The sequence below is a fragment of the Physella acuta genome, unplaced genomic scaffold (genome assembly GCF_028476545.2).
Source record: "Physella acuta isolate Inbredline_101_S28 unplaced genomic scaffold, ASM2847654v3 ptg000376l, whole genome shotgun sequence".
Taxonomy (NCBI): Eukaryota; Metazoa; Mollusca; class Gastropoda; family Physidae; genus Physella; species Physella acuta.
Genome location: NW_026731895.1, coordinates 297,501 through 311,295, shown reverse-complemented (window position 1 = coordinate 311,295; position 13,795 = coordinate 297,501). Strand labels below are relative to the sequence as shown.

General features: G+C 35.3%; 1 protein-coding gene across 1 annotated transcript in view; it reads right to left on the bottom strand.

Annotated features, from left to right (window-relative positions):
- Positions 1-726: 726 nt before the first annotated feature.
- LOC131941911 (uncharacterized) overlaps positions 727-13,795 on the bottom strand; it is a 17,052-nt gene continuing 3,983 nt past the window's right edge. Inside the window, exons 4-6 of the mRNA XM_059301515.1 lie at positions 3,460-3,476; positions 2,289-2,310; positions 727-819 (exon numbers count right to left, since the gene is read on the bottom strand). Coding sequence (XP_059157498.1) covers positions 2,302-2,310; positions 3,460-3,476 — 26 coding nt within the window. The 3' untranslated portion in view covers positions 727-819; positions 2,289-2,301. The remainder of the gene's footprint in view (positions 820-2,288; positions 2,311-3,459; positions 3,477-13,795) is intronic.

Here is a 13,795-nt window from a genome sequence, read left to right as displayed (position 1 = left end):
GGGGAACACAGTTTTTGATGACGTCACTCTCATCCATTGGTTTAGTCTAAAATATTATTTAATAATGCTTTTATATCGTTACTAGCATTAAATTAACACCGTGCTACTTCTTAGCAAGTGCTACATCTCAACAACTACTACATCTCACGAACTGCTACATCTCACAAACTACTACATCTTACTAACTGCTACATCCAGATTTTCTTCCAGGCATCTCTTCGGGGAGGGCCCCCCCCCCTACCCCGAAAAAATTCTACCTACGCCCCCCCCCCCCCCCCCCCCCGCCCCCGAACGAAATGAAATTTATATAATTTATATACAAAATATATACTTTTAACAGTGTCCGCCCCCCCCCCCCCCGAAGAAAGTCTACCGCCCCCACCCCCCCCCCCCCCCCTCCGAAAATTTCAAGTGTTCCCGGAGAAAAAAGTCTGGAAGAAACATTGGCTACATCTCACCAACTACTACATCTTACTAACTGCTACATCTCACCAGCTACTACATCTCACCAACTGCTACAAATCGCACCAACTACTACATCAACTACTACAAATCTCACCAACTACTACATCTCATCAACTACTTTAATGCTTGTCAGAACTAGCAACCAGATTACTTTCAAGCATGAACTAGTTTTTTTTTAACAAAATATATCCTAATTGTAGGTTGATAAAAACAGAAACACCAGACTTTGAAATATTTTTAATGCCTGAAAATATAATAGACAAAACCTTCGGAAAACATCTCAGTAGCCCAGTTAGGTGTGTCAGTCATCCTTTAGTCATTCTCATGTCATCTTCATGTCATCTTCATGTCATCCTTTAGTCATCCTCTAGTCATCCTCATGCAGTGGCGGAACTAGAAAAAATGGGCCACCCCGCAAAAAAAATTTTTTGGGCCCCACACACACACATATATATATATATATATATATATATATATATATATATATATATATATATATATATATATATATATATATATATATATATATATAGACGAAAATATGATACATAGAATACTCATTTCGGGTTTGTTCGAGTTTTTAAAAAATAATTAAAAATACTTAGTTTTTATTAAAATGTAAAAACAAGTTACACCACTTCATTGGAGTGACTGCTATTTGATCTAGATTCTAGTCTTTTCAGAAAATCTCCGTTTAAATATGTTTGCTATAATGCCTTCCATTATTACGTCAGTCGAAATAATATGAAGCATGAAAGCTGTGTATGTATAATGGTTTCTCGCCCTATGTTTATTTTTATGTTTTTTTTTGTATTTATATTATTAGTTTTAAATACATTTCTGTTTTATGCTTGTCATTCTTTATTATGTATTTTTAGCGCAATTTCCATTCTGGAGAATTGCGTTTATTAACCCGTCATTTCTGGATGGATGGATGGATGGATGGATGAATGTGTGTCCGCAGCTTTAAGTCGTATCTCCTCCTCAACGAAGCAATATCGATGACTAGTTCCAAAAGCAATTATGTTAAGCAAGTTACGAGGATGAACATAGGCCATAAAAATTCCGGGTTTCTTTCATGGATTTCCCAGAAAAGCCAAAAAATCTCGGAAAAAAGCAGTTTTTGGCCCATATCTCGGCAACCAGACCACTTAGCGACTTGAAACATGTACCAATCGATTCCTGTCATAATTTAGAACAATATTGCCGAAGAAAGTTTTCAAAAATATTCTCTCGTTCGGTCACAAATTTTAAAATTACATAAACACCTACAAACCGATTGTTCTTCTAGCTTGAACGCACCCCAACATTATACGTCAGAGCTATTTTTAGATAACATAAGGAAATTGCGCACAAATGTCACTAGACTTTTTTAATTAACTTGTTTAAAATTAAGAGAAGTAATTGCTTTTTTATTTGTTTAATGCAAATCTATTAAAATGTGCTTAAGAGCACATATATTTGACTATTTAAAAAAAGGGAAATAAGTCATGGAAGTGGTTTGAACGTTTGCGTATCTTTCACGCGATGGATTTATTTTCAAAAGAATTTTGCCGACAACAGCATGTTTGATTGTAGGAGAAAGAGGACTCGAGATGGTGTCTATAGAATAAAGATAATCAAACAGTAGCTGCAATATTCTTTTTACAAAACATCCATTAAGTCAAAAATGCAAGAAGATTATTTTTTTTAACTGTAAAAAAAATTGATTATGGTCGGCTGCGGGCCCCTAAACGTCCCGGGCCCCCCCGCAATGCGGGGTCTGGCGGCACTGTAGTTCCGCCCCTGTCCTCATGTCATCTTCATGTCATCCTTTAGTCATCTTCATGTCATCCTCTAGCCAAGCTGTGAGTGGGACAAATTTGACATTTCAAGATTCTAGACAAAATCATTATAAAAATAATAATCATTAAAAAAGTTTTAAAAAACCCACGTTTTCTGATTGAACTAAAAAGTAGAAAATAAATGCTATAGGCCCTACATCACAATAATGCAAGCGATCACTCTACTATAAGCGATGAAAAACGTGGGGCGCCGAAGTAAAAGTTATATTACTATTGATTAGATAATACTATTGACTTTTATTAGGGAGCTTGTAGAGAGTCAACAGTATTAGAAACTGTAAGAAAATCACGGCGCCCCACGTTTTTGATCGCTTATAGTAGAGTGATCGCTTGCATTATTGTGATGTAGGGCCTATAGCATTTATTTTCTACTTTTTAGTTCAATCAGAAAACGTGGGTTTTTTAAAACTTTTTTAATGATTATTATTTTCTACTTTTTAGTCTTTGTCTGTTTGTTTGCATTAAAATCTTGCTATCGATTTTATCTTTTCACTTTTTTTGGGTAAACGAAGACAACTCGTAAAAAGACAACTCGTAAAAAGACAACTCGTAAAAAGACAACTCGTAAAAAGACAACTCGTAAAAAGACAACTTGTAAAAAACACGTTGTGTGAATACGTTACTGACTAGAACACATAGATTTGAACCCGTGTCGAGTGGGATAGCAATCGTGTGCCCAACCACTCGACCATATCGTCTCCCCCAAACTGGCCTACCTCCTGTAAGTTTAAACTCGGTTCAAGCTAAATTCTCTGCCCCTAAGCCTGTGGCGACATGTGATCGTTCGCTTCACTGCGCGCGAGGTACGCGTCGCTGGTTTTTTTTCTAATGGCTAGCAGAGGAGAATTATATATATAGATTATATAGCGGTCTAAAATGCTCAATAAAATGTTTCCATTGATCAATTTAGTAATAATAACAATTGAATATTCAATGGTCATCCAAAAGAAAGCTTCCCTGAAAATTTCAGCGCGCTAGCTAACTGGGAAGTGCCAGAAATTTCGATCGCAAGATTTGATTGGAAAGACAAACAGAGAAAGCAAGTTAAAGAAAACGTGGGAACATAACTAACACAACGAGTTGATGAATAAGATCAAAAAATGTTACGCTTCACATCTTAGACGTAGTCAAATCTAAATGATGGACTTACCGCTTTCAGTTGTTCAACTGAAAACAAAATAAAAAATCTAAGTAAAATATAGTTTTATTAAGATAGAATATAAATGTATATAAGCGTATATATATATATATATATATATATATATATATATATATATATATATATATATATATATGTATATATATATATATATATATATATATATATATATATATATATATATATATATATATATATATATATATATATATTACTATATATTGATGTAATTATATTCTTTATTCATTCAAATGTCAAAATGAGCTTACTGCGGTCGGTATGATTTGAATTATCTAGTGGCAAGTCTGTGTTCTTCTGGGTAAGCATGCTTCTCAGAATGGAGACTGTCGATAGTTGCAACAGTACAGATTAATTATTTTAAAAGCAGGATATTTAGAACTGAAACAATTTCTTACACAATTCAAATGTAAAACAAATTACTTTCTACATTTTTGTCCAAAAAAAAACGTCCCTATTCTCTCTGAAACATTATGATTATTTTTAGTCTACATCAATTTATTGAGTAAAATCGTTCGATATGTGATTGAAATACCTAAATAGTCATCCACAACTCATATAAAAATGAAGAGGTTCGAGAAAGAATCATCAATACGATTTGTCCTTTTGAGAACTAGCTAGATATCGTCAAGTAATTCAGTTGTATGGTCATGTGACACGGTCATGTGATCTATCAAAGATAATCATGCAGGGCACGATGCCCAGAGGGAGAAGGTGACAGGGGCAGAGACGGCATTGGATGGAGGAATGGACTGGCAGAGTTTTTTCCAGGCATCTCTTCGGTGGGGAGGAGAAAGTCCACCACCCCCACCCGCCGGACGTAATGGAATTCATATAGAAAATATTTACTTTACCTATGTCCGCCCCCCCCCCTCCCTCCGGAAAATTTAGTCCGCCCCCCGTAAATATCAAGTGCGCCCCCCCCCCCCCCCCCCCCCTCCGGAGAAAAAAGTCTGAAAGAAACACTGTGGACTGGGCAGCCCGTGGCAGAATTACAAAAAGCATTAGAAAACATGAATGTAAATATCGAAAAGTCTGTGTTGATTATAAATTTGTTGTTAGAACTTACAGAAGGGGTTGGCCTTCTCGTCAGCACTCATCAATTTATACATAGTCTGTAGAGGGGATAGTGTAGGCGTGGCACCCCCAGTGGCAGTTCCCAGCCATGTCTGCAGTTGATCTAGGCCTGTTTGAAGACAGTTGTGTTTAAATATACAGGCAGATAATGGCGCTCTATACAATGTCTGCAGTAGATTTAGGCCTGTTTGAAGGCAATCGTGTTTAAATATACAAGTAGAAATTGGTGCTCTATACAATGTCTGCAGTAGATCTAGGCCTGTTTAAGAAAATTGTGTTGGAATATACGAGTAGATAATGGTGCTCTATTCAATGTTTGCAGTAGAGCTTATGTTTGAAGATAATCGTGTTGAAATACACAAATAGATAATGGTGCTCTATACAATGTCTGCTGTGGAGCTAGGCCTGTTTGAAGAAAATCGTGTTGGAATATACGAGTAAATAATGTGCTCGGTCTAGCCATCTGCACAAATTGTGTCAGCCTAGTAAATAACCAACATACTCACCATTATTACATACATAAGACACTCTACAACGCCGGTCGTATTACCAACAAAGGCAACTCTATTACTTACTCTGGCCTCAAAAGAAACAGAAAAATGTCTACAATTTGTGCGCCTTTTAACTAACATAAGACCCCCTATAGATACGGTCTCACAACTAACATAAGCTCTTGTATAACTTAATGCGGTCTTCTACCATAAGCCCGTGTGCAACATTACTGCGGCCTGATAAGTAACATAATTCCCTCCATGCCTGCGGCCTCATACCCAACATAAGTCATCTCTATTACTTAATGAGGACTATAACTTACGCAAAGCCCCCTGTAAAACTTACACCCGCCTATAACAAGAAGCCCCCTGTAATACTTACTATGGCTTTACATCTAACAAAAGCCCTTGTACAGCTTGCTCCTGTCTATGCCTAACAAAATGACCCCTATCAACTTACTGCGGTCTACACCTAACAAAAGACCCCTATACAACTTCCTGCCACCTACATCTAACAAAAGCCCACAATACAACTTACTCCGGTCTAAACCTAACAAAAGACCCCTATTAACTTATTCTGGTCTACACCTAACAAAAGCCCCTATACAAATTACTCCAGTCTACACATATTTAAAAAAGCCCTCTACAACTTACGGTGGTCTACACCTAACAAAAGACCACTGTACTCCAGTCTACACCTAACAAAAGACCACTGTACTCCAGTCTACACCTAACAAAAGCCCCTATACAACTTAATGTTGCCTACAACAAAAGCCCTATACAACTTACTGCCAACTACACCTAACAAAAGCCCCCTATACAAATTACTCCAGCCTACACCTATTAAAAAAGCCCCCTATACAACTTACTGCCACCTAAACCTAACAAAACACCCCTATACAAATTACTCCAGTCTACACCTAACAAAAGCCCCCTATACAAATTACTCCAGCCTACACCTATAAAAAAGCCCCTATACAACATACTCCGTCCTACACCTAACAAAAGCCTTCTACAACTTACTGCGGACGTCCCTCTCCCCAGCCACCAGAGCTCCACAGAGAAACAAAACAGCGACAGACAGGATCAACTTGGCCATGGTGGGATCTAGAGGGAAACTTCTCTCTAAGGTGATCTCTGCCAATGACAGGGCACCTTATATACTGGTGTAGGGATCGATTCCTCCGACACAAAAGTTTTGTTTGAGGTGTTTGTGTGTGGGGGGAGGGGGGGGGGGATGCGTCATCAAAGTATGCATGCAGATTTTACTTTCTCATATATAATAAACTGGTAGTGATCTCCCCTAAACTTTCTCGAATATTCTTATATAAAACAACAGGGGATGGTAACTGGGGATATAGTTATGATTTTTAATCCATTTTAAATACTGAAACTTTTAAAAATAGAATAGAATCTCAGTAAAAAACAATTGCGCACCAAGCGAACGCCTAATAAAGGTGTGTATAATGGTGCGCAATAGTATTAGTACTTTAAAAATTTACATTAGTTTTTTGAGAAATCGGAAGTAGCGTAAATTACTACTTCCAGTCAACGGAAATTACTCAAAATTTAACAGATGGTAGAGAATTAGATCTTTTACTTACATGTGAAATTTCATTTATCTATCTGAAATAGTACTCAAGTTATAGGCTTTTGAAAAATTCAAAGTAGAAAAAGTACCACTTCCGGTTGTCGGAAATCGCTCAAAAGTTGATACGGATCTACGATTTTAATATAATACTTATATATGAAATTTCATCAACCTAGCTGTAACGGTACTCAAGTTATCGTGTTTACACACGGACAGACACACACACAGACAGACACACACACACACAGACATACGGACAAGATTGCAAAATTATGTTTTTCCGTATCAGTGAGGTGTAAAACGTCGAGATTTGTAAAAATCTCGATTTTTTTTTTTGCACGATTACAATACTTTCTCTATACTACGTATATACGAGAAAGTAAAAAGTATAGAGAAAGTCTTGTCATCGTGCAAAAGAATAAACCGGGAGTGATCTCCCCCAAACTTTCTCGAATATTCTTATATAAAACAACAGGGGATGGGAACTCGGGATATAGTTATGATTTTTAATCCATTTTAAATACTTAACCTTTTAAAAATAGAATAGAATCTCATAGAAAAAAGAATTGCGCACCAAGCAAACGCCAAAACAAAATGTGCATAATAGTGCGGAATATTATTAGTACTTTATAAATTTACAAGCGTTTTTTGGAGAAATTGGAAATAGCGTAAATTACTACTTCCGGTCAACGGAAATTACTCAAAATTTGATAGAAGGTAGAGGATCAGATTTTTACTTACAAGTGAAATTTCATTTATTTATCTGAAATAGTACTCAAGTTATAGGCTTTTGAAAAATTCAAAGTGAAAAAAGTACCACTTCTGGTTATCGGAAATCGCTCAAAAGTTGAAACGGATCTACGATTTTGATAAAATACTTATATATGAAATTTCATCAACCTAGCTGTAACGGTACTCAAGTTATCGTGTTTACATACACACACACACACACAGACACACAAACAGACGCACAGACATACGGACAAGATTGCAAAATTATGTTTTTCTGTATCAGTGAGGTGTAAAACGTCGAGATTTATAAAAATTTCGATTTTTTTTGCACAATTACAAGACTTTCTCTATAGGCTACTTTTTTTTTTTTTGCTTGCAAAATTGGTGAGTTTTAACTGCTGAAACTCGGTAATTACTGCCAGATTCTTTATAAAACGTCACTAGAGTTATCAGCAATGTAACTTATCAAGCTGGTCAGGCAAAGTCTGATTGATACATCACGTGGTTGGACGATATATTATATTTGCGACTAGTGGTTGGTGAATATTAATTATCAAAATACTTGAAAAATATTGAATAGTACAATAATTAATGATTTTTTTAAAATGTAATGAAAACTGTAAACAAACTGATACACATAACATTCTTTTTTTTAAATTAGGTCCTATATTACAGGTTGTTAACACGTTTTTAACACGTTTTTATTAACTCAGCTTCGCGTGTGTTTGTTGTTAAAATTGACATCGAAAATTAACCCACTTCTGATTGCTCAATAGATCTGAAATTTGGCATGTAGGCTACTTTCGCCTAACAATTTCAGATGCAATCATAAAAACTAGCAATTAGAGACGGTAATTAGCTTAATTTAATTACGCCCCAAGGACCATAAAATTGAGGACATGATTTCTAAAGATACCGACAAGACTGGAGGCTTATAGACACAGTTACTTCGGCCCCAATCGATGTGAGCGCGCTGGCCGTGATCGTATAGTGGTTAGTACTTCGCGTTGTGGCCGCGACAACCCAGGTTCGAATCCTGGTCGCTCAAGATTTTTTTAGTCCGTGTATTTATAAACACTTAGTCAATTCATACTTAATCAAGTCATTAGATAAAGTAGAAAATAAACTATATAAAAAACTTTTTTAAAAACCACGTTTTTCATGTGTAGCAACGGACTAAAAAGGAGAAAATAAAATACTTAAAAAAAACTTTTTTAAAAACCACGTTTTTCTTGTGGACTAAAAAGTAGAAAATAACTATTTACATACATTTGATGACAAAAAACGTGGGTCGGGCAGATGGGTCGGGAAATTTGATGGTGAACGTACCCACGTTTTTTGTCATCAAATGTATGTAAATAGTTATTTTCTACTTTTTAGTCCACAAGAAAAACGTGGTTTTTAAAAAAGTTTTTTTTAAGTATTTTATTATTAACTCAGCTTCGCGTGGATGTGTTTGTTGTTAAAATTGACATCGAAAATTAGCCCACTTCTGATTGCTCTATAGATCTGAAATTTGGCATGCAGGTTACTTTCGCCTAACAATTTCAGATGCAATCATAAAAACTAGCAATTAGAGACCGTAATTAGCTTAATTTAATTACGCCCAAAGGACCATAAAATTGAGGACATGATTTCTAAAGATACCGACAAGACTGGAGGCTTGTTGACACAGTTACTTCGGCCCCAATCGATGTGAGCGCGCTGGCCGTGATCGTATAGTGGTTAGTACTTCGCGTTGTGGCCGCGACAACCCAGGTTCGAATCCTGGTCGCTCAAGATTTTTTTAGTCCGTGTATTTATAAACACTTAGTCAATTCATACTTAATCAAGTCATTAGATAAAGTAGAAAATAAACTATATAAAAAACTTTTTTAAAAAACACGTTTTTCATGTGTAGCAACGGACTAAAAAGGAGAAAATAAAATACTTAAAAAAAACTTTTTAAAAAACCACGTTTTTCTTGTGGACTAAAAAGTAGAAAATAACTATTTACATACATTTGATGACAAAAAACGTGGGTCGGGCAGATGGGTCGGGAAATTTGATGGTGAACGTACCCACGTTTTTTGTCATCAAATGTATGTAAATAGTTATTTTCTACTTTTTAGTCCACAAGAAAAACGTGGTTTTTTAAAAAGTTTTTTTTAAGTATTTTATTTTGTAAATGCTTACATCGATAAAAGTATTAACGTCTTGGCAAATATACAGCCCCCCCCCTCCCTCCCCCCCCCCCCTTTAAACCACAACAAGAAAACAGATTAACAGACCACGTATTGAGCATGTCTCATATTTCATGATCTACTGCTTGAAAGATATATCTTGCTCTCCGGGCGTGTATTTAAATTACTGTACATTAATCTATGCCTCTCATAACTGATTTATTTTCAGTAAGACTGATTCCACCTTAATAATTGATAGCCGTTGTTAATCAGCTTAAGGTCGTTTAATCCCCATTCTGGCTCGTTATTGCAATCTGCTTCTTTAAAAGTTGAATAAAAAACGTTTTACTAGCAAGCCCTGCACTGGCCTCTGTAAAAAAAATCTATCTGTGACTAGTGTGTTTATTGAGCAGTATATGCCCGGCATTGCCCGGGATTAGGAAATATTTTACTTTCCAATTAATTGTCTAAATGCAAATATAGACGTCTGAGAAAATAACACATAACCCTAAACCTAACTCTAACTTAACCCTAACCACAACCAACTGAAATCCGAACCAAAAATACGAACACAAACGCAAACGTAATACAAACACAAAGATACACGCAAACCCAAAATAAAATTAAAAAAGCAAAAAAAATACAAATACAAATACAAATACTGATAAAATTAAAATTTAAAAAATTAGAAAATTTAAAAAATTAGAAAATTTAAAAAATTAAAAATTAAAAATTTAAATTTAAATTTAAATTTTTAACAAATTTTTAAAAATAAAAAATAAAAAAAAATAAAAACATAAAAATAAAAAAAAAATAAAATGCAAATGCAAATGCAAATGCAAATTGCAAATATAAATGCAAATACAAATGCAAATAAAAATAAAAACAAAAATACAACTACAAATACAAGTGCAAATACAAATGCAAATACAAATACAAATACAAATACAAATGCAAATACAAGTGCAAGTACAAATACAAATACAAATACAAATTCAAAAACAAATACAAATACAAATGCCAATTAAAATGCAAATGCAAATGCAAATGCAAATGCAAATACAAAAAATAATCAGTACTGTTTTCTACTATATGCATGCGTTCTACAAAAAATAAGTGCCACATACATACATACAAAGGCACATAATCCATTTCATCTTTCTATATTAGATGCAATAAGAAGACGAAAATAAATGATTTTTTTAAAAATGTAAAAATGAACTACTATTTAAATAACTGTAAAGAAAAGCATGTGTATATTTTTAAAATTTCAATGTATATTTTAAAAGCTTAATATTATAAATGGTTCTATACTGGTTTTATTTCCGCAACTAAATGAGCACTTTCCCTGTCGTATTGGGACATAAACAAGTTATTTTGTCTCAAATACTAACAGAGTTATCCCAATTTACCAAAGCTAAAAAAAATAGTTTCTATTGACTGCCAGTTAGCTAATTAAACGAAAACATCTCTAATTAGTATTTAATTATGAATTTTTTTTTAAACGAAAACATCTCTAATTAGTATTTAGTTATGAAATTTCTTTTAGTAAACACATGTTACTATTAGATTTACTCATATGCTTCGCTATGTAGGCTATTTGAAAGTATTTTTTAATTAATAAAAAAAACATTAAAAATAGCTATCTATATAATGCAGTAAAGGAAGAAACTAAAATGATTATCTTTAAATATTTCATAATGCAACACTTTTATACTTTTATACAATTACTAAGAAAAACGTGAGTCGTAGTAGTTTTTATCGTAGTTAACATTTTTTTTTGATTATGTTGATATAACACTTTTTATTTGTGATCATGTTGATAAGTAGGTTACAACACTTTTTAATTGTGATTGTATATAGTTAAAACTGGTGTCACACTCCCCCCCCCCCCCCCCCCCACCGCCCATTTTGACGAATGCTGTAAATGTGTGCACACATTATTTTAATTCACCTATTAATTAAAGTGGGAAGAAGCAACATTTTCATAGTTTAATCTTGTCACCCCCACCCCGAACATTCACCGACTTATCACTTATTAAGAGTATTCAAATTAACTTTTTTCCTCTGTACATTTTGCATTTGGCGTCACCCCCCCCCCCCCACACACACACCCCACCCTCACGCGGTGATAGCTCTAAGTTGTGCACAGTTGATAGTAACAATGTGTATCTATAATCGGTTATTGATACAGCTGGATGTAGCACTGTGTTCTCTATAATTAACAAGTTTTCGTCAAGGTGTCACCTCTCTTCCCTTCCCCCCCCCCCCCTCCCTGCTCTCCCTTTGTCGGGATCGTGAAAAATACTTTTTTAACTCTAATTAATCATTACTTATTCAGACAAACAGCATTTTTCTTCTATACATTTTGCAATTTTTCGTCTTGGTGTCACCCCCCCCCTACGTGGTGTTGCCGGCGCGGTCAGCACCCACCCCCCCCCCCCCCCCGGCCCGCCCCGCGACGCCTCTGCATACATGCACACCTTGCGATGGAGAGTTCCGGCCTCGACCATCATAGCCACGAAAAAAAAAACGTCGTGGAGTAAAGCAGACGATAAACAAATTGAAAATCATTACAGCCATCCGGCCAAACTTTTCGTCTCGGTTGGAAACGTAATCCGATTAGCCCTGTGTAGTCATAGCTTTTCGCCAGTTTGTTTTGTCATTCAGCTTGAACTAGCAGGGAAAATATGACCCAGTCGCAAGCTGAAAAATGGATGAAAACACTGAGCGTGGCAAACAGTATTTTTTTTTAAATTAGGGGCTACGAATTATCCACTTTCCCCAAAATCTAATTAAATGGTAACGTTTTAAGTTTGTACTTTTGCGCTGAGTGGACCAAAATGATGAATGAAAACAGAAAAAAGATGTCTTGAACGCGATGATGCCTAACATAAAATACTTTTAAAAAACTTTTTTCTATTGAAAAAATGTGTATTTTTGTGATAATGAAACATTGTTAAAAAATAGAAACAAAGCGCTCATCACTTACTTTTATAAATGGGTGATAGGTGAATTAATTCCCACGTTTTCTTTAACTTGCTTTCGCGTCTGTTTGGTTCTCCAATCAAATCTTGAGATCGATATTTCGGGCACTTCCCAGTTAGCTAGCGCGCTGAAATTTTCAGGGAAGCTTTGTTTCCGATGACCATAGAATATTCAATTGTTATTATTACTAAATTGATCCATGGAAACATTTTATTGAGCATTTTAGACCGCTATATAATTGTAGTAAAAACGTAGGGAAAAGGGGGCATAACCCAGTAACTGTAATTTGATGAAAACAAGGTTTGGTACTCTCCCTCTTTGCTTACTGAGTAGTGTTCACGCGATGTTTGTGTACAAACAACCGTAACAACTGGTGGCCAGTATGGGGGAGACGATATGGTCGAGTGGTTGGGCACACGATTGCTATCCCACTCGACACGGGTTCAAATCTATGTGTTCTAGTCAGTAACGTATTCACACAACGTGTTTTTTACGAGTTGTCTTTTTACGAGTTGTCTTCGTTTACCCAAAAAAAAGTGAAAAGATAAAATCGATAGTAAGATTTTAATGCAAACAAACAGACAAAGACTAAAAAGTAGAAAATAATAATCATTTAAAAAGTTTTAAAAAACCCACGTTTTCTGATTGAACTAAAAAGTAGAAAATAATTGCTATACATCACAATAATGCAAGCGATCACTCTACTATAAGCGATCAAAAACGTGGGGCGCCGTGATTTTCTTACAGTTTCTAATACTGTTGACTCTCTACAAGCTCCCTAATAAAAGTCAATAGTATTATCTAATCAATAGTAATATAACTTTTACTTCGGCGCCCCACGTTTTTCATCGCTTATAGTAGAGTGATCGCTTGCATTATTGTGATGTATAGCAATTATTTTCTACTTTTTAGTTCAATCAGAAAACGTGGGTTTTTAAAAACTTTTTTAATGATTATTATTTTGGAAAACAAAGCCCATAGCAAAAAACGTTTGGAAAATTTTGCATATAGTAGCGAGATGATAGCCTTCAGGGGACTGAAGAGGATTAACAAAATCCCAGAAAATCGTTTAATTGCAACCAAACCTATCTTGTACAAGGGGGATTTCCTCCTGATGTTGGTTCAGTGGTGCGTATCGTACTGTGACAAAATGTCACACAAGGACATGATACAGGGGGACATGATACAGAAGGACATGATACAGGAGGACGTGATACAGGAGGACGTGATACACGAGGACATGATACACGAGGACATGATACACAAGG